This window comes from Polistes dominula, unplaced genomic scaffold (assembly GCF_049000335.1).
Source record: "Polistes dominula isolate Pdom_NZ unplaced genomic scaffold, Pdom_raw_medaka contig_49, whole genome shotgun sequence".
Taxonomy (NCBI): Eukaryota; Metazoa; Arthropoda; class Insecta; order Hymenoptera; family Vespidae; genus Polistes; species Polistes dominula.
Window position 1 is genome coordinate 6,181,098 of NW_028300914.1, and position 26,370 is coordinate 6,207,467.

Below are 26,370 nucleotides of genomic sequence, written 5' to 3' on the forward strand. Positions count from 1 at the left end.
GGGTCATGTGACAGTAGTGGGAAAAGTAGCGGGGGAACCGGTTGAAGAGCGCACGTTAAGTGCGTCGTCTACTGTTCCGCAGTCGTATCTCTGACTAGTGTTGGGAAACAGTGTATCTTTCTGATCTTTAAATTTTTCAACTGACTCTGTGGTGATAGAAAATATTTTCTTTCACGTTTATAATAACAAAGTAAAAAGTAACTAAAAATAATCTTTCTCTCTTGGCATTTCTAATATACTAAAAGAAGAACACGTTTTTCTCAGATACCAAAACCACAGTTTATAAGATGAGCACGCCGGTGAAGAAGGTGCCTATCCACCTGCAGGTTAGTAAAAGAAAAAGGGACAGAAAGAAAAAGGAGGGAACTTGGCAACTTCGTCGAATCCTTCATCTTTCTTTCTTTTTTCTTTTTTTCTTCTTTTCTTTCTTTCTTTGACGGGGCGAGAGAGAGAGAGAGAGAGAGAGAGAAGACGGCGCTATCTATCTTTGAAATCGTCTCGCTTCGATTATTTATTCTAATTTCTTCATACTCGTTATGTTATTGTTTTTACCGGCTTGAACTGTAGTCTAAATAATTCATTTTTTTCTATCAAATTTCTATCCAAATTGTATATATAATTTAATTCTGTTGTTTGATTAGATCGATATAAGTGTAACTGGTACCTTTTTGATAATGAAAATTTAAAAAATAACGTTAAAATTAATAACGTTACGCTATCGTTGATTAATTCTTATTGATTATTTCTTTTTGAAATCTTATTACTAATCAACTTAATTTGAATATAATTATACTCCTTACTATACATATGATTAACATATTTATAAGTTAAAAGATACAAATTCAATGTTGTACAGTCTCCTATCCTTACAACCATTTCCTTAAAAAAATCATCAATTAAAATATTAAAAAAAAAAATGAAAAATACGGTTAGCTTTGTTAGGCAAAAAAGAAAAAAATGGTCATTTTTGTTGCATCACTACGGCAATTGGAAGGTTGGTGGCTTATTGATCGGAGTATCTTGGTGCTCGCGCCAGTCTCTATCTCGTGGAAGGAAGCAGACACCATAAGTGTAAAAGAAAATACAAGGAGGGGTTGGTGAGGGAAAGGAGGAAAAGGAGGAGTAGGAGGGAGAGGACGACGATCGTATAATAATATAACGGGAGATCCTAATCCACGATACATTTTCCCTACTTTTTTTTCCACGTTGGAAACTGCAAAGTTCGTTGACATCGTATCATTTGTTCTTTTTTTTTTTTATAATAAATAAACTCTCCCTCTTCTTATCCTCTTTAGAATTCAAACCTTCACGAGTTACGTCAATTTAAATTACAATCAAATTCACGAGTGTCAAGTAAATATATATACATGCATATAAAATTGTCTCGAGTTCAAAGTGTAGCTATTTGATTTGATTTTCCATACGCGTACATTTCTACCCCCTGTGTATTACGGGGAAGTGTTAAACGTAAGGAGCGATTGTGTGGGTGGATTTTCCATGGGCATGGAAAATTATACGGCACTGGGATGTGCTTCTTTAACACCGAGAGCACCGACCAGAGCTCTGCTGTGCGCAAATCAATAGTTCGTCGACACTGCTTCGACCTAAAGTCGGAAAAACGCGTCAGTTTCTGATTATATAGCTACCTGGTATACATGCACATACATATACATATATTAAAGACGTGCGTGCGAATAAATGATGTTATCGTATAACTTAATAATTCTATTCAATATTTTTTTAAACATTGTGCGAATATTCTAAATAAACCAAATATTGTCATTTGCGTATTCATTTAGATATTACATTTAATTATTATTAAACTTTTTAATTGTATTTTATTGTTACAATTATTTTCCTTTGTTTGTTTGATATTTCTCTAACAAAAATCAATGTTGTTAAGATTTTCTTAAAAAATTGTAGGAAGTATTTTTGATAGATCTAACGTTATTCAGAAAATATAAATAGATATAAAGTAGCAAATTGGGAACCCAGGTGTGACCCGTATCTGTCGTTTCTGGACTTTATTTCATTTAGCATAACGAAACTAGACCAACCACAATGAATGTTTGGTATCTTACGACCCATTTACATATTTACGCGCGTGAATGAGGAAAATATAACTTATAAAGAAGTCTCATTTGAATTAGTCCTTTGTTAATATCAAGGGATTCTTACTATCGCAATGCGTGTTGCATTTTTTAAATGGAAAAATATGGTGCACGTGTTGTGTGCAACTATTTTGTAGACAACGAAAAGACCATGCATATGTATTTTCTTTGAAAACAAAAGTCGAGTAATATGCTTAGATATTCAGAGGTCAGTGTATATACACCTTGAATATATTTTGCACAATAATTTTGCAACGTTTCAATTGTTTACTTGTAACATTTCGTAATATTTACTCGTAATTCGTCCCTCAAGATAGAATCAGGACAAACGTTTATGCACGCGGACCACTTCGTTAGTAAGTTCTTACCAAGCAAGTTTGTAGGATTCTTCATTAATGGTAATAGAGCCTAGTTCTCTCGATCGGATTGGAACGTGGAAAGAGAATCCAAGTTCTAAAGGAAAATTTCAGTTCTTCACAGAGAGAGAGCCGTTAGTTACTTTTCTTGACCTTAATTAACATGATACGTGGATTTATATATGGATGGAGATACATGTAGGTGTGTACAATGTCAGAAAAACGATTAATATACTTGATTCTCATAAAACATGAATTCAATCTGATCGAGAACTGGTTGTATCATTTAAATCAAAGCTGTTGAAATAAAAAAGATAAAAAGAAGGATATATAGATCGAGAACAGTTCACACAGTTAGTAAAACGTTTAGGTGGATCTAAATGCGTAATCCAATTCGCGCAAAGTATTTTTATCTCCGTGATGTGGTACGATCCGACACGATGAAACTAGATTCGTGATTCGATCATGTTAGCAATTTATTTGCGATAACAGGCATGTTATCGTGCTGTAAAGAGTAACACGCAAAGGTTGCATATATAATCATTGATCGAGTTAGAAAAGGTATTTATTCAAATAGAAATGAAAGAAACAAAATTGCATTTAATTTGGTCTATCAGCATCCAAAAGGTTCGATTATGGCTTTCAATCTGTTTTACCAATCTGTTCAGTGGACAAAGCCTACAAATCTGACTGTGTCAGCCTTTTTTAGTCTTTTTTCTCTTTCTTTTTTTCTCTTTGAAGGGTTCGCCAAGGATGATGCCTGCTGTTGCTGTTACTGTTGCTGCTATGTCTATGTGTCTACTACGTAGGCATGTATTTTAAGCTCGGAGTTAGCTGAAAATATCATAAGAAACGATCTTTCTGACTCATGGAACGCATATGTTTTTTAATGAGCGAGAAAGCTTTTCGAAGATGACAGGAAAAGTCTGGGTAAAAGTTCATGTTGATCGACAATCGTTGAAGAAAGCAAGTAAGCGTATTTCAATGAGGAAATGGTTTGTCATATAATTAGAAATCGTTTCAAAATAGTATCGAGGATTTAACTTGTGATAGGAAAGGTCGAGACGAAGGAACAATGTCAAAAGGGAAGAAAGAAGAGTTGGTCTGGAAAAGGGACATCAAAGAACAAAAGGTTCTAACCTGCTAGCACTTTTAAAAGCCCCCCTAAAGGGACGAAAACAGTTGTTTCGAAGAGATTGTCCTTTTTCAGCACCTTCCCTCTTTTTTTTTCCACCTAACCATCACCCTCTGCCTTATCCTGTTCTTCCTCCCCCTTTCATCTTCCCCGGTTGAACCACTATGATGGTACTCGGTGAAAAAAAGTCCCTTCAAAAGAACAAAGTCGTCTGGGTTGTTTTCTCTTTGCGTGTGTCTTACCACTTTTGCCATTATTCTCCCTTTCTATTTAACCCCTTTTGCAATCAACCCTAAATCGTAAAAGTATTTATTTCTTATTCTAAAATCTAAAGATAATCTTCGATAAATATCATTCAATGTCAGTCTTCTTTGTGTTACTATTTCTTTTTACATTTTTTGAAAATTTTCGAGAAAGCAGGATTATCCTTTATATCTAATTGTAAGATTAAAGTTATTTATTGTTCGTAAGAATCATTTTTATCTTGAACGAGCATTAATCTTTATTTATTTAGTAAACAAATATTTCCTAAAGATTGTAACATCAACATAAATTATAAAATACCCCAGATTTGTTTTCAATACATTTATCTTATTGTTAGTTAACAAATAACATTTTAGATAAGATCAGTTAACTCAATTACATACAATTTAATAATTATATTTGTCTATCAATTCAAAATTATTTCTATGCTCGATTATCAATCTATTTATCACTCGGAAATCTCGAGAAAAATAAGTTCACCTGTTTTAAGATACCAAGGAAGATAAGAATAGGTAAAAACAAGTTAGTTTAACGCTTATCGGGAATGCTTTTTTCCTCTAAGCATGCGTGTACGCCCTTATAATTTGGTATTGGACGGAAGTGCGTGTTGCGCGCGCGCGTTCACCCTCCTTCATAGAAACACATATACATATACATACATAGGACACCGATTGATATACCCTGCCATAATACTTTATATCTATAGTAATGCGCGCATACTAATCGACGCAACCGGACGTGCTCGAAACAGCCAGCAAACGAATATCAAGGACGGGGGCGCAACCATAATCTCGTCTATATATGTATACGTGAATTTGTATTAAATATGTCGTAAGAGTATAATCGCAATTTTGAATTTTTTTTTCTCCTATATCTGCAACTTTTTTCTATTATTTTTTATTTTAATTTTGTACATTTTGATTTAATTGTTTTATCTAATTTTTTGTTTCAGAGCGCGCAGAATCGGTTATTGATCAAGAATGGTAAAGTTGTCAACGAGGATGGCATCATTGATAGCGACGTTTACATCGAGGATGGCATTATTAGGTGAAACATTTTTATCTAGATAAAAAAGAAGTAATTATTTGTTTTACTTACAATTAGTGTATGTAAAGAAAAATGATCTAATTTAAACCCACGTAGTTATATTTATAGATAGAAAAAAATGTAACGTTTAAATGACATAATGTTATAGAAGATAAAATCGACACTTGGCTAAAAGTTTACTCGTTGCGATTTATTTGACGTAATATTTGCGCGGAAAAAATTCAACGATACGATAAGGTAGTTTCCTTTATTATCAAAGCATAAATAGAACACGAGCAGACGCATATAATGCAATTGTCGTGTTAAACCAATATGATTTGTCAGACTCGAGAATGTGGCTTATCTCATAAAATAGTCATATAGTCTAGAAATTGCGATATTAGATAAGCAGATAATTCCGAATCGTCGTTTTAATCTTTATAGTATCATAACTTCGATAATCTAACTGTTATAAGATTATTTTTATAGCGGTTTATTTAAGAATGATCAAAAAATCACAAAAATTATGGAATAGACAAAAAAATAGTTTTGTGGTTCTCACAGACAAATGGGTCGCAATCTTATTATACCGGGTGGTACAAGAACTATCGATGCTCGGGGAAAATACGTGATGCCAGGTGGCATAGATCCCCATACACATTTTGAATTGGAATTAATGGGTGCCAAAACGGTAGATGATTTTTATCAAGGCACCAAAGCGGCTGTCGCCGGTGGTACGACGATGATTATCGATTTTGCCTTTCCTCAAAAGGACGAAACTATTCTTGAAGCTTACGCAAGATACAGACGGACTGCGGATGAGAAGGTTTGCTGTGATTATGCTCTTCACGTTGCTGTTACATCCTGGAGTCCAAAAGTAAGTAATATTTATATTTTTGTTTAATCATATTGTAATATATTCATTAATTATAATATATTTAGTATTTTATTCTTCTTACGTACGAATATAAAATATTGTACACAAATTTCCCCTGAAATAGGATACTATCGCAGATAAAGAATTATCAATTGTTGCTTTTCAGGGTCATTTTTTATTGATTGCAAATTAACTATTAGTTTTTTCCTATCTTAAGAGTATTTTCAATGTGTTAAGATAGGCTGGTTACACGATTTGCGAGGTCATTGTGTCAAGTCCGATACGGCTTATACTCATCCCGTTTAGTCAGTTAAAATACGATAATTCCTTTAACATAAGACACATCCTTTTTTAGAAAATAAAGTTTCTTTTTTTCTATTTTATCTCTTTTGACCTCTTTCTTTTTCCTTTACGTAATGTTTGCTAAATTTATTTGATTTATCATTTGCAAATATTCTTATATTAAAGTAATGAAAAAGAAAAGGGTTTGACATATTTATGTTTGTTTATATTTAAATTCTAAGATAGTACGAGTGCATCAACTCGGATGATTTACAGATAAGGACAACTGAAGAAGTTTAATCAGGTATATCTTCCAATCCGGTGATTGCAAGTCTCTGCTAGTCTCTAGTAGTCTCGACTCGTAACCGTAACTTTGATCGTTAACTGAATACTAAGATGTAAGATGAGGAAATCGCATAAGTTGCGATCGGATGAATGGAATTCATTACTACTCCTTATTTGATCCTATTTGTCTTCACTTTTATAGATCTAAGAATGATCTTATAGATTATCTGATTCTCTTGATCTCTAGATTCTTTACTTGATCCTAATTATTTTCACTTTTATGGATTTTAAGAATGATCTCAAATGATCAGCAACAGTTAATCGTCGTTTTTTATAATTGGTTTGTTTTCCTTTTTCAGGTCAAAGAAGAAATGGTTATGCTGGCAAGAGACCACAATGTTAATAGTTTTAAAATGTTCATGACTTATTCTTTCATGTTGAGAGATGTTGATTTAATTGAAACGTTCAAAGCTTGTAAAGAATTAGGAGCATTGGCTATGGTTCATGCTGAAAATGGTGACATTATTGCCGAGGTAGATAACATGGCAATTATAAATTATGATAATTATGGTAATTTATTAAAGGAAAAAATAATTATGTATTTGTATTTATTTTAGAACACTAAGAAATTATTAGCTGCTGGAGTAACTGGACCAGAAGGTCACGAAATGTCACGACCTGAAGAAGTAGAAGCGGAAGCGGTGACCAGAGCTTGTACGATAGCAAGCCAGGTATGCTAAAGTTCTAAACCAAGCCTCACGATGCATTGGTACTTCCTCGTGCCATTAGCTCGTCTATTTAATCGTATTAGTTTACTCTTGTCAAAGAATTTTTATTTGATTTTATTTTCTTGCTCCTCGTATTTTCTTTTCATTGCTTTTTATGTATCTTATTTATTTCTTGCACGTATCGCATTTCCTATGTAACGTAAGAGTCTTGCTTGCACTTATGTGTATATATACGTATTATAAGTAAACGTAATCGTAAGTAGATAAAAGTAATTTTTACGTCCTTCTTTCTGTTACTTAAAAAAGAAAAAAAAACATTTAAAGTATCGCTTATATTTGTGCAATTATTTTTCATTATTTTATTTGCGTTGAGTGCGAGTAAAAATAAACAAGAAATACGTCAATATTTATGTTATGTAAAAGCAATGAAAAAAAAAAGAAAAAGTAATTTCATTTATATATCTATTTTCTTTTTTCATTTTTACATATGCACGTATGTACTATCATATTAAAGATTAGAAACACAAGCTAGGAGGAGTAACTTTTTGCACGCCTAGGTAAATTGTCCGCTGTATGTAGTGCATGTGATGAGTCGTAGCGGCGCAGAAGCCGTGGAAGCTGCACGCAAACGCGGTGTTTGCGTCTTTGGTGAGACCTTGGCAGCTGCTGTCGGTACCGATGGTACCAACTACACGCATAAATGTTGGAGGCATGCAGCTGGACACGTCTTAAGTCCACCACTTAGGCCAGATCCAAATACACCTCTTGTACTTTTAAATTATTTGGCAAGGTGAGTCGCGAAGCCATTCGGTAAAATTGATTTCACGGTGACCTTGACATACGATGAACGGCTTCCGAAGAGAACAATATTATGTAGAACAATTATCTCGACCCATTTTTCTAATACTTTTCTCATTCCAACTAATCCTTTGCGTGCTATCTCTTACTTAAATACAACTGATAGTTATCTATCTCTTTCTCTCTTTTCTTTACACAAAATTAACTTTTAACATCTGAGAAAGTTAGTTTTTAGTTAAATAGGCCAATCACCGTTATCTAGGCTTCCCTACTGACATTTCAAATCTCATAAAACTCGTCTCTTACTCGTTATGTTTTGCGTGCGGGGCCAAAATGTATATTTAGAAGTTTCCTTACTTTCGAACTTTACCTTCGAAATTTGTTGAGCATGCTCCTCGCTGCTATTTCTCGGCCAGTAGCTAATTTTAATTTTACTTGTGTGTTCTATTTCGTTGACATTATTGGAATGATTAGTTAGATTATATAATCGGTATTATCATGTATTACGTATCCACTGTCAAAGAAATAGAAAAAAGTAATGCATTTTCGTATTTATTTATTTATGCACTTATTATTAAACTTTTGATAAATTTTATTTCAACTTTGATGTGTAGGTAAATGCTTTTTTATCGCTTAATTATTATTATTGTTGTCGTTATTATTATTATTATTATTATTATTATTATTATTATTATTATTATTATTATTATTATTATTATTATTATTATTATTATTTGATGAAATAGACGTCGGTTAGAAAAAAATGTAATGATCATTTCAATGTAAGAGATACATCAATATCGCGTTTAGGTGAATAGTCCGCTGTATATCTCAGCAGTGTCAAGCAAGTCTGCTGCCGATGTTGTGTCCGCGAAAAAAAGCGATGGTGTCATCGTATTTGGAGAAACTCTAGCAAGTAATGTTGGTATCGATGGTATCGAACAATACGGGAAAGATATTGAAAAAGCACGACGTTTTGTAACTAGTCCACCTTTAAGGCCAGATTCGACTACACCTGCATATTTAATCGAACATTTGGCTCAGTAAGTAAAAAAAGATTAGATCTTTCTTTCTCTTTCTCTCTCTCTCTCTCTCTCTATATATATATATATACACATATATCTTTTTCTCTTGAAGTAGTAATTTTCTTTTCTCTTATGCGTTTTATTCACATGAATTTCTAAGTGACACTAATATAAAATGTGTTACGTGTGTCTGTTTCTATGCAAGATACAGTTGGTACTAGACTATGATACATTTAGTCTGACCAACTGATCTTCATTTTCATTGATGCAGCGTGGGAAGTTGCACATATCACGTTGTATACTTAATTAAGCGATTACTACATAAGTATTTTTATTGTTTTATTATATCTTTGTTTACATTGTTATAATTATGTATTTACTCAATTAACTCGTTCATCATTTATGTAGACAATTAATTTTTTATTGGTGAATATATTTAATTTTTGTTTATTTTATTTTAAGTTCAAACTTTTAGCCGAGTCTGATGTCAAGGTAACCGATAGTATACAATCGCTATGTTTACACATTTCCATGTAATATATTGTATAATTTGGGTATTTGAATTAATTTTTACGAATTTGATTAGGGACGGTCTTCAATTGACTGGCAGCGATAATTGTACCTTCAATGCCGAACAAAAAGCATTGGGTAAAGATGATTTCTCAAAAATACCTAATGGAGTTAATGGCGTCGAAGATAGAATGTCTATACTATGGGAAAAAGGAGTACATGCAGGGATTATGGATCCAATGAGATTCGTTGCAGTTACCAGTACAAACGCAGCTAAAATATTTAATATTTATCCTAGAAAAGGAGTAATTGCTGTAGGTTCCGACGCTGATATTGTTGTTTGGGATCCTAACAGAAAACGTACGATTTCTGCCGAGACTCATGTCCAAGCCGTTGATTTTAATATTTTTGAGGTAATGTTCTTCAATGCACATTAACGTTTCAATCCATACATTTGTATTATTTAATTCCTTTTTTTCCACTTTGAAATAGGGTATGGAAGTTCATGGTGTACCTGAATATGTTATCGTAAACGGCCGTGTATGTGTAGACGAATGCGAATTAAAGGCTGTTCATGGTTTTGGAAGATATGTAGAAACGCCGACGTTCTGTAATTATGTATATGACATGATAGAAGAACGTGAGAAGGTATATATATTGTTTGTAAATAAGTTAGAAAGCAAGATATCGATGTATGTACTGTATGATCTAATACATATATGTACATTGATATTTATTTCAGAGACCTAGAGGCGTACCACGGACGGAAGCGGAAGCTAAGAAGTATGCTGAAGAGGATGCCGCTATAGCTAAGGCTAGGGAAGCAGCAAAAGCAGCTGCTGCTGCAGCCGCCTTGCATAATAATCAAACGAACGGTACTCATGAAAGTCCGAAACCGAAATTATCGTCGATTGATTGCATACCCACTTTACCTGATTCTGCAATCATGACACCATCGTCGAAAGGTCCCCGATTGGAAGGACAAAGAAATTTACAAGATTCTACATTCTCTATCAGCGGTAAAATTAATAACTTTTGTATTCTTTATTCTAGAATTTATTATATTAAAATAAGATATGGTTTTCTGTCTAATATTTATATATAATTATAGTTATGAAATGTATTTTTACTTTTACAGAGGACGTGGAAGAGGCACGAAGAGCTTGCATTCGTGTTAACAATCCACCCGGTGGGCGTAGTGCGGGAGGTTTTTGGTAATTTTGTAAAAGAAAGTTAAGCACACAGAATTGCTTTTGGCGGATAGAAATGATCAAAGAGACAGTCAAAATGTCCCTTTTTTCCTTCTCCTATCACATATTATTTCTTTTTTCATATACATACTACATTAATTATCAAGCCTGCTTTTATAGGTTTTGCTAATCACCAAATATTAAGCTAAGTTTAGTTTATTTCATTGGTGTTCTCATCGATTAAGGTCTGTTCCATCTAAGGAGGATTCGGAGGCCCCTATCCAGTAGGTTGTATACTACTTGTATTCATTCATTCGCACACTTATATATACATATATATATCTACCTATCTATCTATCTCTATCTCTATCTCTATCTATCTATCTACCTTTCCATTTCTCGCTTCATTATCTCGCTTTTCTAATTCGCTTCATTGTCAAGCTCCATTGTCATTCCATTATCGCTCCGTCGTCTTTTCATCGTCGCTTCTCACATTTTGGCCTTGGATTTTCTTTCTATTATTTTCTTATCATTTCTTTTCTTTTCCCTCTATGTTTCAAATATTAGTATATGATCAATAATCCATGCGAGCAGAATGACAACCTATACTTTAAATCATTCTAATAGATAGATATACATTGATACAATTGACGTAAAAGATATATGACGATTTAGTCAAACTTTTTCGATTTCCAAGGTCAACTTTGAAGCTCTACTTATATTCTTATTATTTATTAAATAGATTACAAGAAACATTTTTTTAACGGTTCCATTGTTTTCTCTCTTTTTATCTTACTTATCGCTATAATACATTATTTTATATTTAACGTTTAAATGTAATCTTATGCGCCGCTGCTTAGTCAATTTTGTTTAAAGTCATTATTGCGTTTTCCTCAGGATAGAAAACAAGATATGGAACGATCTAACGTAATTATATTTCTAACGTATTATTTCTAATTATGTTACTTTATGACATATCGAGAAAACTTTTGTTTTTACCCATGACAACTGCGTATGTATTTCGTGTACTTTAAAACAACAACAACAAAAAAACAAGATTTTTCTTACGTAGTTTTTTCATCTTTAAACAAACATTAAAAAAAGAAATGTTTTCCATGAACGTTAAACTTTTCGCTCCCTTAAAAATGTGACAAAAGAAGGTGACGTTGTTTAGCATATTACAATTTCATACAATCCTCGTACAATTAAGTTTATAGAAATTTACAAAAGAGACATTTTCCTTTGTTGCGATATCAAACGTATGTACACTTATTTGTATGTGTGTATGTATGTATATGTATGCAAAAATCAATAACGTTGGAGTTGTAAATGTCTCACATACAACATTACAAATGTTTAATGATTGATTGGTTTTTATGAAGAGAATTTAATAATATGATTGTTTGTTTTATATTCGAAATTTATGTTATAGTTGTAATGTTATGTCTTATAATAATATTTGAGCATAAGTACAATTTATTGCAGCCTTAATAAAATATTATGTAAATATTAAAAAAAAACACACAAAGAAAAAAACAAAAAGAAAGAAAAAGTCAGTTTTATATATATATATATAGTTTACGTTAATATTATTAATAATTAATAACAAGGTGCATATGTAATTTGTTTAAATCGTATTCGAAGGTTTCTCGATTATTAATCAAGATTTTTAACATGAAGCTTGTAATTTGTTAAGATTTTAACATCACTTTCAAGATATATATTTCGTGATTAACTGATAGAAATACAGTTTTTATTTGTTAAATGTTAATCTTGGAACTTTCATGATTTATATACATACACATTATAAAGAAAAGTATATATAGATATATAAATTCTTCTATTTCAAGCTTATAAAACGGTGGCATCTACTGTATACGAATAACTCAAATCAATGAAATTTATTATTATTTAATATAAATTTCATAATTGTGAGCTATGAAAGTTATATGTTACGCACAAACAATGTTCTTACATCAAATGATTAAAATATTTCAAATATGTCCTTTTCGTAAAATGAGCAATTTACAAATACGTGCAATTATTACATATATATAAATTAAAAAGTTTAAAGAGAAACAATATAACGATTGAAAAAAGGCATATTAGCAAAACAATAATCTTTTAAATATAATTTGTCTTACGTATCATTTTCCTGTTACTTTATTGTATAAATTTTAAAGGTTGATTATATCACATTCCAACTTGTCAATTATTTACTTTCTTTTTTATTTCTTGCATACTCTTCTACGATAAATTAGAATGAATTTAATCACCTCGAGATTAGAATATAAATTTTCAACTAGAAAAAAAGTTATTCTAGAATAACTCTCTTGAAAGTATCTTCATTTTGGAACGTTAGAATTGGTAGTACTGACCCGTAATAATAATAATAATTATTATTATTGATAATAACAACTCTGATCCCAATAATGATAAACAGTATATATAATAATTGTCATATTTATATATATATAAAAAGAAAACCAATATTATCTCTAATGAAAAACGTGTGAGACATTCACGAATGACCAATTCATAGCATTGTATCATCGAGAAGCTGTTATCTATCGTCATCTCTCACTTTATTCATAGAATCGTAAATGGAAACTTGTGTATCGATTTTTTAGATTGATTACCAGTTTTCTAGACAAATTTTATACAACATTTTTACGAACTTTTAGGATATTCATAAAATTGGAATTTAGAACGAACAAATAATAGTATCGAACTTCTTCCAAAAAAAAAAAAAAAGAAATTATTCGAAGAACACTTTATAGGCCTTTTACATGGATCATGGCATGCATTTAAAAATGCATTATTTATTTCATTCGTGTAGTATAATTTAAAAGGAGAACAAGAACAGAAAATAAGGTCACTTGCATTTAAATTAAAAATTACTTTTTATGTATTCAATTGTATTTTTTAACGATTCGATTAACAGGAAGAAACAATTTGTGTTTCTTCTCGATCGATTAATATTATAATATTATTATTATTATTATTATTATTATTATTATTATTATTATTATTATTTTAATATTAATTTAGATTGTAAATTAACGCACAATTAACGTACGTAAAATACGCTGAAATCTTTACTGCTTTTGTTTTTATTCAACGCCGCTAAATATGCTTCGTATGGAAGCAATATATTATAAATATAGCCGATACTAATAATAAAAATAATAATAATAATAATAATAACAATAATAATAATAATAATTTAGTGATGTGTTCGAAAAGAGCTTTGCTAAGAATTGAAAATTCTATACAATATTATTATTATTATTATTATTATTAAACTTATCGATGTGTTCACGTGATGTGATCCCGACCGGAGGAGTATTGAAAAAATTTCTGTGTAATATATCGAAATATATAATTTTAAAGTTATATATAAAAATTGATATATGCACAGACGGATATCTATTTATGTCTGTTATTAATTAATGTATAATGATAGCTTCAAAATAAATATAACGCGATATTAATAACGAAGTATTTAATTTGAAACGATTTAAAAAGTTTATGTGACTGATACAGTCGATTTAAAATCTTGTCTTCGTATATAGTATATGACACATTTTTAAATATTATATATCATCATTCTCATTTTAATTAAATTACTATAGATATTTATTTAACATTCTTAGAATTTAATATCGTTGATTTTTTAGGTTCCGATTAGTCCGTTCTAAATACAATTTATTTAACATTATAATGTGATTATTGATTTTGAGTAGGGAATTTCTTTATATCGATCTATTTTATAAGAGATGATAAGTATATTTAATGAACATTTCTTATTTTAAGTAATTTTCTTCAATGAAATTATGAAGTACTTAGAGCACGTTACTTCTAATACTTATGTTACATATTTTTATTAAAATCACAGCTTATTGCACTTCATAATTTTGTTAAGAATTAAAAATAGTTACAACTATTTTTAAGCATCAATTATCGTGTATATACATATTTCTATATATGTATAAACACTTATGTTTAATCGTTTCTTTTACGTTTCATTTATTCTGCCCTTTGTCCGAATTTTTTCGAAAATTTGTTTTAATTCCGATGCCCTTGTCTTCTCATACTAATAAAAAATTGGAAGTATTAGTACCAAAAGAAAAAGAAAAAAAAGAATATAAAAAACAATATATTTATTAAGTTTTACTATTAACGTATTAACGTTAAACTTACCCCACATTCATTGCGTGACAAGATAAGCTGTTGTTCTAACTTTCCGCCTTCATCAGGACCGAAATATTGTTCCAATTGTCGTTTAGTTAGATTAAATATTTCAGCACCAGTCATATCTCTTAATTGTTTGCAAACTCTGTTAAATTAACGATCAGTTAAGTCTTTTGTTAATATTTTTTATTTCTAATCATTAGTTATACTTACTTATCTGAAAATCCTTTAGTTGTTAACCAAGATTGAACTTCGCGGGGAGTTGAATATTGATGTAAAACTGTAGATTGCCTTTCAATAATATTTGGACTAAATTTCTTTTCTCTAAACATGTTTAATACATATTTAAGTTCCTCGTGAACTTGATCTTGACTACTTTTACCTTAAAATTATATATGAATAATAATTATAATGTAAAATTATCGTAACGTCTCGACTCGAAACTCACCAGGGAAGAATTTGTTATTTTTATTTAATTCAGATTTGTTGGAACTCGTCGATGTAGTTGATTTTTGAGTTTGTAAAACTGGAGAAGGTTGAGGTGGAGGTGTTAAAGCTGGTAGTGGTGGTGGTGCAGGTGGTTTTGATGGTGGTAATGATGTTGGAGGTGGTGGTGGTGGTGGTGGTGGTGGTGTTGTTGCTGCTGCTCCTCCTGCTGTTACTGTTGTTGTTGTTGTTGTTGCTGTTGCTGGTGGTACTGGTGCATTCGATACTTTTTTTAATGTATTTTTTGCAGCTGTTACTTCTAATGGTCGAATAATAACTACAGGACCACTTTTTTTTTCCAACGTTGTAACTTTTCCTGATGTATTACTGGATACGTCGTTGTTGTTTTTTGTATTTGAAACTTCATTAGTTGTAGTCAAATTCTCTAAATTAATTAATTATCTTCAATTGTTGATGTTAAATCATATTATATATTTTTTGACATTTATCGAATACAAAAGCAAGCATAAAATCTAATTTTTATTTATTCTATAAATTTCTTATATATGCAATACAATTGTACATTAACATTTTACAAACATTGAAGTCTCGTTTAATTCACTATTGATAAAAGCACTTAAACAAATAAACAATTGTTCTTATCTTTATATGAATATTTGATCCCACAAAAAACACTCTTCACTTTATATAGGAAATGGACAGTACAATAACATTTAGGCAATTCAAGATTGTAAACGTATATATTTGTTCATAAAGTGATGTACATTAATTACAGTGCAATGAAATACTGGACGGATCTCATTCCCAAACCTTGAACACAACATTTATTGGAATATATTTCAACAATAATTACGAAATGAATAAGCGCTAATTAATAGCAAAGACAAATTTATTTTTCTTAACTTGTAATATCGAGAAACGTGTTCAAAAAAATGCATTACAATATATCTTAACGTAATTTACTGAATGAAAAGATAAATTTTATTGATAATCAATACATTATTTCATTCTACCATATTGTTTTCTATTTTTTTTAATCGATTCGTAATTTGTACTAGCTCCTTTACACAAAGACATACAGATAAATGAGACAACACGTTAAAGCACAAATTCCAAGTCTACTATTAATCGTAAATGTTTTTTAATTAATTGTAAGCCAAACTCAAAGTATTGTATCTTTTTAATATTCTTACAAAATGATTATATCATTCGTTTATTCAGTCTAACGACTTCATAAACCGCAGCAATTTCTTATTTATTCTTGGTAAATGTATCCATAAATGAATAGACAAACAGAATAATGACTCACTTAATTATTACGGTCACAATGTAGATATAAATGAGAGCCGGTAGTTAAATATCTTACAGACTCTAGCTTGCATTACAATATTTTCATTCTAAAAATCTATGTGCAAATTATTTTATCTTGCTAAAGTAAATTTGGTTAGTCGAGATTCTTTGTACGTACTTCGTACATAAATTATTTTATTGAGGTATTAAAAAAAATTAAAAAAAAAAACAAAGTATGACCATACATAGTCGACGAAAGTAACGCATTTTTCTATTAATTGTTAAATAATAATATCTACTTCTAATGTACTGACTTATTAAAAAAAAAATCATTCCATATATTTAAAGATAAATTAAATGGTTGGAGAGTTAAATTTAATTAAATTGTATTAATTTGGAGAACATTGTTCAATTAATATTTTGGTGATATTGCCAAAGTAACTAATTTAATCTAATTAAAGAAAAATTTTAAAAATCTTCTATAACGAAATTTATTATTATATACAGGGTGTTATTGCTTTATCAAACTTTGAATAATATTTTTATTATAATATATCATAATAAAAATTTATAAGAGATTTTAGGTAATGGAATAAACACGCAAGCAAAATGATCCAATTTAAGTTAGGCAAATAATTCAGTAATTAATGAATAATATAAAAGTAAAAATAAAACCAATAAACAGTTACCTGCGAGATATAAACGATGAGATAAAAAAGAAAATCTTGTCACATTATCCAGGATTATTATTAAAAGCCAAATCACCCTGTGCTCGTAGCGATAACGATTTTAATTGTTCAGTCTAGACGTTACTCGCGCTTACACATTATTATTAATATTATTATTAATATTATATATATATACAGTGATATTAAATAAAACAATATATCAAATATTATGTGAGAGACGGATGCATTACTGTATTATTCCATTTTTAAAGAACTCATTATAAAGAGAGAAATAATAGCGACTCGCAATACACTTTACACCGATCATTTGTAATTAGACAATTTTCTTATGGTTTAAAGAAACGTTGAGAAAAAAAGAAAGAAAGAAAGAAAAAGGTAGAGAAAGAGAAAAAAAAAGACAAAGAAATCTTAATGCAAGACACATAAATGTCCACGTAATCGAAAGCAAAGCGTATCGAGGACAATTTGTTCAAAACGACGACAATAATAACGACGTTATTAAAAATAACGAAATTCACCTTTTTTCCCAAGACGTTCTTTTCTAACCCAATCCGCGGGTGCTGGTGGTGGGATCGCATGGGTTCGATGAGCTGCTTCTGGTCCAGGACTAGTACTGGTTCTTTCAATTTCAGAATCCTACAAATTAATGGAAATTCATTGTTTCGTATGAAACAATAAATGAAATTAAATTGATGAAAATATAAGTAAAGATTTATTTCTCACTTCGTAACTATAACCGTGTCCTTGTCTAGGATATCGACTTGTATATAATGGATTATTAAATACATCATTGTCGGCAGGTTGTGATGCATTGTGAGGCGTAACAATAGTATGTGGCACGTGAGCTACTTGACCCCTAGAATTTCTCGCTTTCCACCATTTCCTGCTGTCATCAAGTATTTCCAGATATTCGCCCCTGACAACTGTCAGTTCTTTGTCATTGTTAGCTGTTCTGGGATAAGTAACGTGAACTATTTTAGCATTTCTAGCTACAAGTTCGTCCAACCAAACTTCTTGAGCTCTTTCAATAGCAGCACCTCTAGGTGCCCTTTCAATTGAATCTACCGATATGTCACTGTGAGCTCTAGTTTGATCGATGTTCCTTTCTTCTCTCGCATAAAGTTCCGAGGTTGGTCCATAATTTCTATCAAAGTATTCAGTACCAGCTCGTTCCTCTCTGGTATCGTATTCGAGATACTCACTACTATAATGTGACTCGTCTACGTCTCGATGATTATAATAGGGATCATTCTGTTGTTCAGGAAGTTCATCCCTTTTTTGTTTATCAGCGTTCAAAAGGGAAGCTAGGTGATCGTGATCTCGGTCTTCAGGTATGGGATATTCCGGTGACCAACCATCCGTGAAGATTGGATGATAAGGTGGCACATGTCCTTTCCATTGATCACGAGGAATAAGCCATGTATCGCCAAGAGAATGCCAGAGTTCAGTTTCCTTGCTGGTAACGCAATTGATTAACAAATTGACTGCTTCTCTGGTCAATAAGGGTGATACAACCTTACTTGGTAAATTCGTATCATAATTCGTATCGTGAGATGCATCTACGATTAAAGCGAGAGGCGTGAAAAGGAAGTGTACCAATTCTGGAGCATTCGGATCGTGAATGTGTGCTTTTAATTTAGCTAACAGGTTGAAAGAAAGTTTAAATTTTTGAAAGATGTCGATAAACTCCATCTCTGGTGGTGGCTTTGCTCTCATAGTTAACATTCCATCTCCTAAATTTCTTTTCTTCGATTTTCTGTTACGTCGTCTACGTTCCAATTCTCTCGAAGCTGCCGCGGCATATTGCAAACGTGCGATAAACTTTTCAATGTCGTCGAAGCAATGGTTCAATATCGTTACATCTCGTTCATATTTTTCTGATGACGTTGAGGACACCTCATCGTTGTTTTCTTCGCGAGATATATCGTTCTGGCCATCGGCTGTAAGATCAAAAAATCATTTAATAATATTCGTTATACTTTGTTCAAGAATATCACGTGATGTATTCACCATTGGCTGCATTGAACGCAGACACCTGTTCGCGTACATTAACGCCATTCAATGGCGGTTCAGGTGGTGGTAACGCAGGTGGTGGTGGTATCTGACCTCTTGGACCCCTAGGTGAACCACCTGGTACAAGTTTCCCCATTTGAAGCATTTTCAAATCTTCTACCAAGTCTTGAGCAGATACACTCTGACACTGAAATATATGCATTTCTGCTCTTTGAGAGCCGCTATCGTCAGCAACCGAAAATACTAAAATGTTATTGTACATCTCCATTGGATCTCTCGAGGTAAATGCGGTTGGTTCTTGGATCAAAGAAGCTGGAAATCGTTCCATCACGGCCTTTTTCAAACATAAATACAATTGATCAGTATTATTTATTTATATTACTGTTATCAATTTCAATAGAATGTATATCAATATACCCCAGTTTCGTTGTCCATGATAAGAACCCAATTTCTTTCCAAACGAAGCTGCATCTTTTGGCTCCATATACCATTACTTTTTTCTAATTGCAAAAGACGTCGCATACCATCAGCAGGATAAACAATACCTATCTCTTTCGTCACTGTAAACGTTGCTAAATGTTCCATCATATAGGTAGGTGGTTCGGTACTACTGCCACGGCCACCGGAAGTACTCGATGGTCCGCTGGAGCTTCCATCTTTGGTAAAGAACAAATTTTAATATTTTATTTAATAATTTATCAATATTTATTCATGGCACGTGTTTATAACTATTTGTATACCTTTGTTATAAACTGCTGGACTATGGCTGCTGTTATAGTATGGCATATTGGAAGTTCAGATACGATCAACCTTGCCTGAAACATCGAATCGTAAAATAGAATATAACGATAATAGAAATGATACGATGAAAGTAATTGATTATATATATATATATATATATATTTTGTTATCAAACGTCGAAATAACGATTCAATATCTCGATAACGGTCGATACTTGAACGGTATGTCTGTTAGCTGTATCCGGCTAGCATCGGGTCATGGGACCCATACTTGGTATCGCATGAAAGTCAGCATGTAACCAAAGTGAAATTCCAATGAGCCTAATTCGTTCGTTAGGCATGTATTGAATTTCTTTCACGGGTGTGTACGTCGTAGATTTGAACTTTCAAAATTATTTAGAGAGTAATAATAATCATTTGGAACGTTTCGATTTATGAGTACGATTTATGGGTCATTCGAAATTACTGAAAACTTATTTAAAGCTTACTTTAATAATTTCACAATTTATGATTCATTTAAGATGACTGAAAACTTATTCAGAATAATATATATATTCTAATCGTTTTGTACAGTTGAAATGATGGTTCATTTAAAATCCCATTTAAGAACAATAGTTAAATCTCCATTATACTTTACGACTTAATTACCTACTTGCTTTGCCAATGTCATTTATAGAATACAAAAGTAGAAAAGAAACTCAAAGATTTCGAGATTCTCTTATCTGTCTTGATTGTAAATTAAAGTGCTTTGATAATATCTTTTTCCGTCGTGTTGATATAAAAGTAAATAATTTGATGGCACGTAACATTGCCAATCGCATATCAGAAATTAACGCTTGAATCATACATCAGGCACATGCACGATACAAATATACTCGTACATTTCAAATAGATGGTTAGATACATCGTATATATAATTATAAACTTACATAGACGAGGAAATAAAAGTTTTGTTATATGGTAGAACGGATACAATTCGTGTGAGTACTTATATGCATAAGAACATATATCTATATAAATATTGCGTATTAAGACAATGACCGTCATAGGGCAAGTTCTTCTTTCTAAGCAAATGCTTTCACTGCTGCGTGGCTCGTAGCAGTAATGTTGCAATTTACTAGCGAAAGATAAGGTGCCGTGGGAAACCTTAGAACGTTGGAAGACATTGTTAAAACCCAAGTATATCGAGTGTCCTTTTTATACGATATCACTTCGACCATTATCCAACTCTCTTCACTTCTCTCTTATCGAAAAAAAAAGAACTACTATACTTACAACTACAAATTGACACTAAAAAATATCTTTTTAGATTTGTAAATAATCATTTTGATGATTCCGAGCGAGTAAAGAAAAGGGAGAAGCTAGGATGTTGAGTGGGATCCATGTATCAACTATAAAAGACCAGTGAAGCAAGTTTCTAATGTGAATTGATCTCGCGCGTTAGATTCCTTCTTAAATTTCAAATACCTATCTTCTGATTCAACATAGTCACATATATTACAACTATATACATTATTTCCTAAATAATCATTTTATAGAAAAGTTATACATTTGTCAAATATCCAAGCGGACGAGTCGGATTACGACGCGGCGTGGCCATTTCGGAGACTTCGATGCGAGCATAAGCGAGATTTTTTTCCAAGGGACTCACCGGCCGTCGTTATAAAGAAAAAACAAGAAATTATGTTAATTACTACTACTACTTGCTTGATCAACAAGGAGGAAAAATAAAAATAAAAAAAAGATAGAATCGAAACTTGAAGTATTCAAACGTTATGGAATTTCTCAACGACAGAGACAACAACAGGAATCTTCAATATAAGAAGCCAAGTAATCTTTTCTATATGCAGGCACACCTCAAAGAGAAAAATTTACTAACGGAATGCGTGTCGAAGAGAGCGAGGTATAAGCACGACCTTGAACGTACTTGACATAAACACCGCGTTCAACGTTCTATTTCTGAAGGAACAAATTCAGTCTAAACTTTTTACTTTGTGGAGTCATCGAATAGGACATTGTTTCCATCGTGCCGGTTATTTACATTCGAGAATTCGCGAAAATGAAATTTTATGTCGATACGAATTCATTTCATGGTTTCCCCCTGATTTATTCTAACCAAAATATTTATAAAAATGGTTGAAGTTAATAAATTATCGCACATTTTCATTTTGTTTGAAAAACAAAAACATAACGTTTAAATTGCGACATATAAAGAGCATTAATTTTTTCTGCTCAAGTAACCGTTTAATTAAACAGATGCAAGATGTACAACATAAGGGCATTGACTGAACTGCCCGTAGACGTGAAGAAATTTATGCGGAAGTTTCGTGTTTTTCATTTATCCTATAACCGTTACTCGTTACTCGTAACATGGTCGCGCAGATATAACTACTGAGGGTTATCTATTATTATGTTGCTGTATTTAGCTGCATGACAATTATATTTTATAGAAATGAAATTATTTTTCGTTTTTTTTTTTCAACAACTATTTATAGATCGTTTAATAGTGCACGTTAATTGAATGGCGAAGAAATTATTGGGTACTTATTATGTAAATACTTTGTTACATAATTGATTGTATTTTATTCATAATTTCGACTTTTCAATAATTCGATTAATCGATTATACAAAATGTAGTAAGAAAATTCTAAAGCAGGTGGCGACAGGTAGAAAAACCTGATTCAAACCAGTTTGAAATGCATACCTAACAAAATTGAAATAAGAAAGTTTAGATCTTGAAAAAGATCTAATCGAAAGTAAACAACAGAAATCCAACATAAGTAGAAGTTAGCGTGTTCCTCGTGGTTGGACGCATGCGTGGATACGACACTAGTACACACACGTGAAGGCGCGCTCGAATACTCGTACATAATGAAGGAAAAAAAAATAAAAAAGAAGTGGAAAGAAAGTTAGCAATGTACCTCTCGCATACCTTCCAATTCGTGTTGCAGAGTGTTGAACAAGTTTTCCAGTGAATGGACCGAACGAATGCACTCGCTTCCACACGATTAATAATTATAATGATCGATAGTTATTTAAAAGTAAATCTTAAATATAGTTAAAGCCATCTTTTAACGTAATTTTTCATATTTATTTTCACCATTCAAAAAGAATAAAAAATATTTTATGATCGTTTTAGAAAAATTTTATGAAAGAGAAAGAGAAATGAAAAATGATCGTTTCAGGAAACTCTAGGTCCTCGTGATTAATAACTATAATTATCGATAGTTATTTAAAAGTAAATTTTAAATATAATTTAAGCTATCTGTCAAACCTAATTTTTAATATTTATTTTTACTATATAGAAGAATTCAAAAATAATTTATGATCGTTTTAGAAAAACTTCATGAAAGAGAAAAAAATGAAAAATGATCGTTGCAGGGGGGGCTGACTCTAAGGCCCGAAGCAACAATAAATAATAGAAGTTTGTATTGTTCGTTTTGAGATATGTAAGTGTCCTTACATAGAAGAGAGAATGAGTGCGCGCGCATAAAATCGAGAAGATGCGTTATTTAACGGCGTAGGAAACTGCCTAAGGTCATCGAGTGTCACATCGTGTGTCATCATGCTAAGGGATTTGCACTGCCTTAGAGAAAGAAGTAAAAGAAAGATAGAAAAAAAAGACAACTGTCTGCCCGTATAACTAGTATACAGGAGTATGGTAGAGAGAGAGAAAGAGAGATAGATAGATAGATAGATAGATAGAGGGAGAGATATATAGCATATAATACGTCATACGGGCTCTATATGACACTTTCAACAGAAATGAGCCGGAGGCAAGGAAAATAAATGATTATGTGTGTGTGGTTATATTATTGATAGGTTTTTTGTTTTCCACTTCCACATCTTCTTACTATATTTTCTATTATTTTTATACTAATTTATAAGTTCGGTAATTGCTCAATGAGATACTTGATATCCGCCATTTTGGTGCTCGATTTTGTAAAAGATTTTTTATTTTTTTAGTCTATTTCGTTTAATGATGACGTCATGCTGCTAAGATTTACAGTATTATTATTACTGAAGGATTTTTGTTCTCTAAATCGAGTTGATAATGTGATTATACAAGACAAAATTGTGTATGTTTATGAACTTTCGAAAGAATCTTCTCGATGAGTCTTCTGTTATAAAACATTTTCATTATTGCAAGTATCTTCGATCTATGTCATAGTGATTGCAATGACACGCGTAGGTCTACTTACAATTAGATGTTAGTGGGCGCGTATTACAGGTGTCCTTAATAATATTAAACATTAGAAAAATAATAATTGCATTAAGTAAGAAAAAGCAATACGCGCGCATAAACATTTAATTGTAATTTAAATAAAGAAAATTATTTTTGTTTTCAAAACTGTGGTTTCTATTTTCTTTACAATAGAACGTAGAAACCGGTAAAATTGTGTTACAACTAATATAGAGAAATCGTCGACCGTATCTTTTAATAGATAAGAATTTTTACATTCGAGTATCGAGTGTAAAAGCATTACAATTTGATATGTGTATGTGTGTATGTGTTTGCACCTTTGAGAAAGAGAAAGAGAAAAAATGATGATTGTTATAAAACTAAAAGTGGTTTAGCGCTAGATATAAATTAAACAATAATTGTCAAATTAAATATCATCGTAAAATAATCGTTTGACGAGTAATTAGGAGGAGAAACGGACGAATTGGTTTTTATATTTCATTGAAAATAATTAACCGGATAAAATCAATAAAATATATAAGAAACATAATGGTAAAAGATTTACAGAAAGAAACGATTGATCGATCTTATTAAAAACTAGTGAGTCATCCTGCAGTGATAATGATATCGAGATAACAATGCGAATTGTTTTCCGAAGCGCAGCATATTTCAATCTGTTTAGTCTTATACATTTAATTATAAGAAAAAAACGTTTACAGTAATACACACACGAAGAATAAAATAAGCTTGAAACCACATACGAGAAATGTTCTATATCCGGATGTATAGTTGCAATACAGATACACGTACCTAATACGTGTTATGTGCATATATCCAATTTATTCATTTTTTCTAATTAATTACTATTTTTTCTTTTTTTTATATGTAAAGTAATATATTCCTGTACTCAGGGACAGAAAGAAAAGTTATCCCCTCCTATCGGTAAATAATTAATCTATTAGAATGACTTTATGGATACATACGTTAGCAATCTGCACTCCCTATTGGTTTTTCATTTTAAGTGGAAATAAAAGATGGATGATTAAAAAAAAGTTATACACTAATTTCCACACACGCGATTTAAATTACTTACTATTGTAGTTGTAAATATACAAAGAAAAATATATAGGTATGTTAAATCGAAAGAGAAAAAGAGAGAGAGAGAGAGGAGAGAAAAGACAGGAAATTGTTTGGTTTAGGTTTTCATAGGAAAATTATGTAGAAGGAGTCTTAAGTGAAGACCAGAGAGCAACAGGTGTGCCTCTGAAGGAATACTAATTGGAATACCAATTGGAATTCCGTGAAGAAAGGTATTCAGGATTGCACTGAATTCCGTTATGGCGTTAGAGTGATATTCTTTAGAAGGAAACCTTGACACAGCTTGATTGCTTTTATTTAGGCGTGTTGTTTCACGGAAATGATATGAATGTATAGGATCGTATAGGTAGTGTGGAGTATTGCCGTAAACTTCCAAGCAACTGTAGGTGTCGCGAGCCGATGACGATAAGTATACTGTGAGCGAATGAACGAAAGGAAAGGAAATGAAACACGGATGGCTGCCGAAACGAAAGCAACTTAAATATTTGAAATATCGTTTATCTGGAGATATCATCGTATTACTATTACTAATTAAACTTACCTAGTTTTTATTAAGAATAGTTTTTTCTATCCACACACACTTCACCCTCACATACACAAAGGAAGAAACCTTTATTAAAGGAATGAACACCTACGACCCGACCATGCTCGACTGAAAATTTCTCACGACTACTTTTAATCCTTCTACCTTCTCTACTTCGCGGTTTACCTGCTCTTCTCACCTCCCTACCTCATCTACCAAGGTGCGATCTTTGATACACCGATTTCTATTGGCTCATTCCTCGATCCCTACTACGTCACGATCGATTCTTTTAACAGGAACGTAATATCTTTGGATCCATATTTTTATTAATAGTCTTTAATATTATTTTTCATTATTTAATATAATTTTTATATTGTATTTAGAATATAATTTATTTCTTCTATTTTCTCATCCTATTATTACTTGTGATTTGAAATTATATTGAAAAAAAGTTTTTAACATCGGGCCCGAACAATTCGATGTTCGTCAATGACCTATTTCTTCTTTTGGCACCATCTCGCGGCTGCAGATTAAATTACAAGTTCTTTTCTTACTGACAATATAAAATGTGGACAAGTATGTATAAATCTAAAGGATCCAAAAATA

General features: G+C 31.6%; 2 protein-coding genes and 1 long non-coding RNA gene across 8 annotated transcripts; 1 reads left to right on the forward strand and 2 right to left on the reverse strand.

Moving 5' to 3' along the window:
* The first annotated feature begins 31 nt into the window (after window positions 1–31).
* Window positions 32–12,802, forward strand: CRMP (Collapsin Response Mediator Protein). Of its 6 annotated transcripts, none has more exons than XM_089169930.1 (11): window positions 32–190; window positions 265–326; window positions 4,819–4,913; window positions 5,457–5,769; window positions 6,696–6,869; window positions 6,954–7,067; window positions 8,673–8,905; window positions 9,474–9,810; window positions 9,890–10,045; window positions 10,140–10,416; window positions 10,536–12,802. In XM_089169930.1, the coding sequence occupies exons 2-11, from the start codon at window positions 288–290 to the stop codon at window positions 10,613–10,615; spliced, it is 1,818 nt and encodes a 605-aa protein (XP_089026056.1). In that variant the 5' UTR covers window positions 32–190; window positions 265–287; the 3' UTR covers window positions 10,616–12,802. The 6 variants fall into 6 exon arrangements, with proteins under 6 accessions (XP_089026056.1, XP_015173709.1, XP_089026057.1 ...); XM_089169931.1 differs by having other exon boundaries at window positions 37–197; window positions 246–326; XM_089169928.1 differs by having other exon boundaries at window positions 37–197.
* On the reverse strand, window positions 1,240–4,276 carry LOC149033353 (uncharacterized). The gene is made up of 2 exons (XR_016175781.1): window positions 3,608–4,276; window positions 1,240–3,301 (listed from the first exon to the last, which is right to left on the reverse strand). It is a non-coding gene; the product is annotated as an uncharacterized LOC149033353 (long non-coding RNA).
* On the reverse strand, window positions 10,832–26,287 carry LOC107064987 (epidermal growth factor receptor kinase substrate 8). Its single transcript, XM_089169944.1, has 10 exons — window positions 25,783–26,287; window positions 19,961–20,035; window positions 19,638–19,876; window positions 19,218–19,554; window positions 17,931–19,147; window positions 17,726–17,843; window positions 15,230–15,652; window positions 14,995–15,163; window positions 14,791–14,926; window positions 10,832–14,683 (listed from the first exon to the last, which is right to left on the reverse strand). Exons 2-10 carry the CDS (start codon window positions 20,004–20,006, stop codon window positions 14,606–14,608), a joined length of 2,763 nt encoding a protein of 920 aa, XP_089026070.1. The 5' UTR covers window positions 20,007–20,035; window positions 25,783–26,287; the 3' UTR covers window positions 10,832–14,605.
* Window positions 26,288–26,370: the final 83 nt, after the last annotated feature.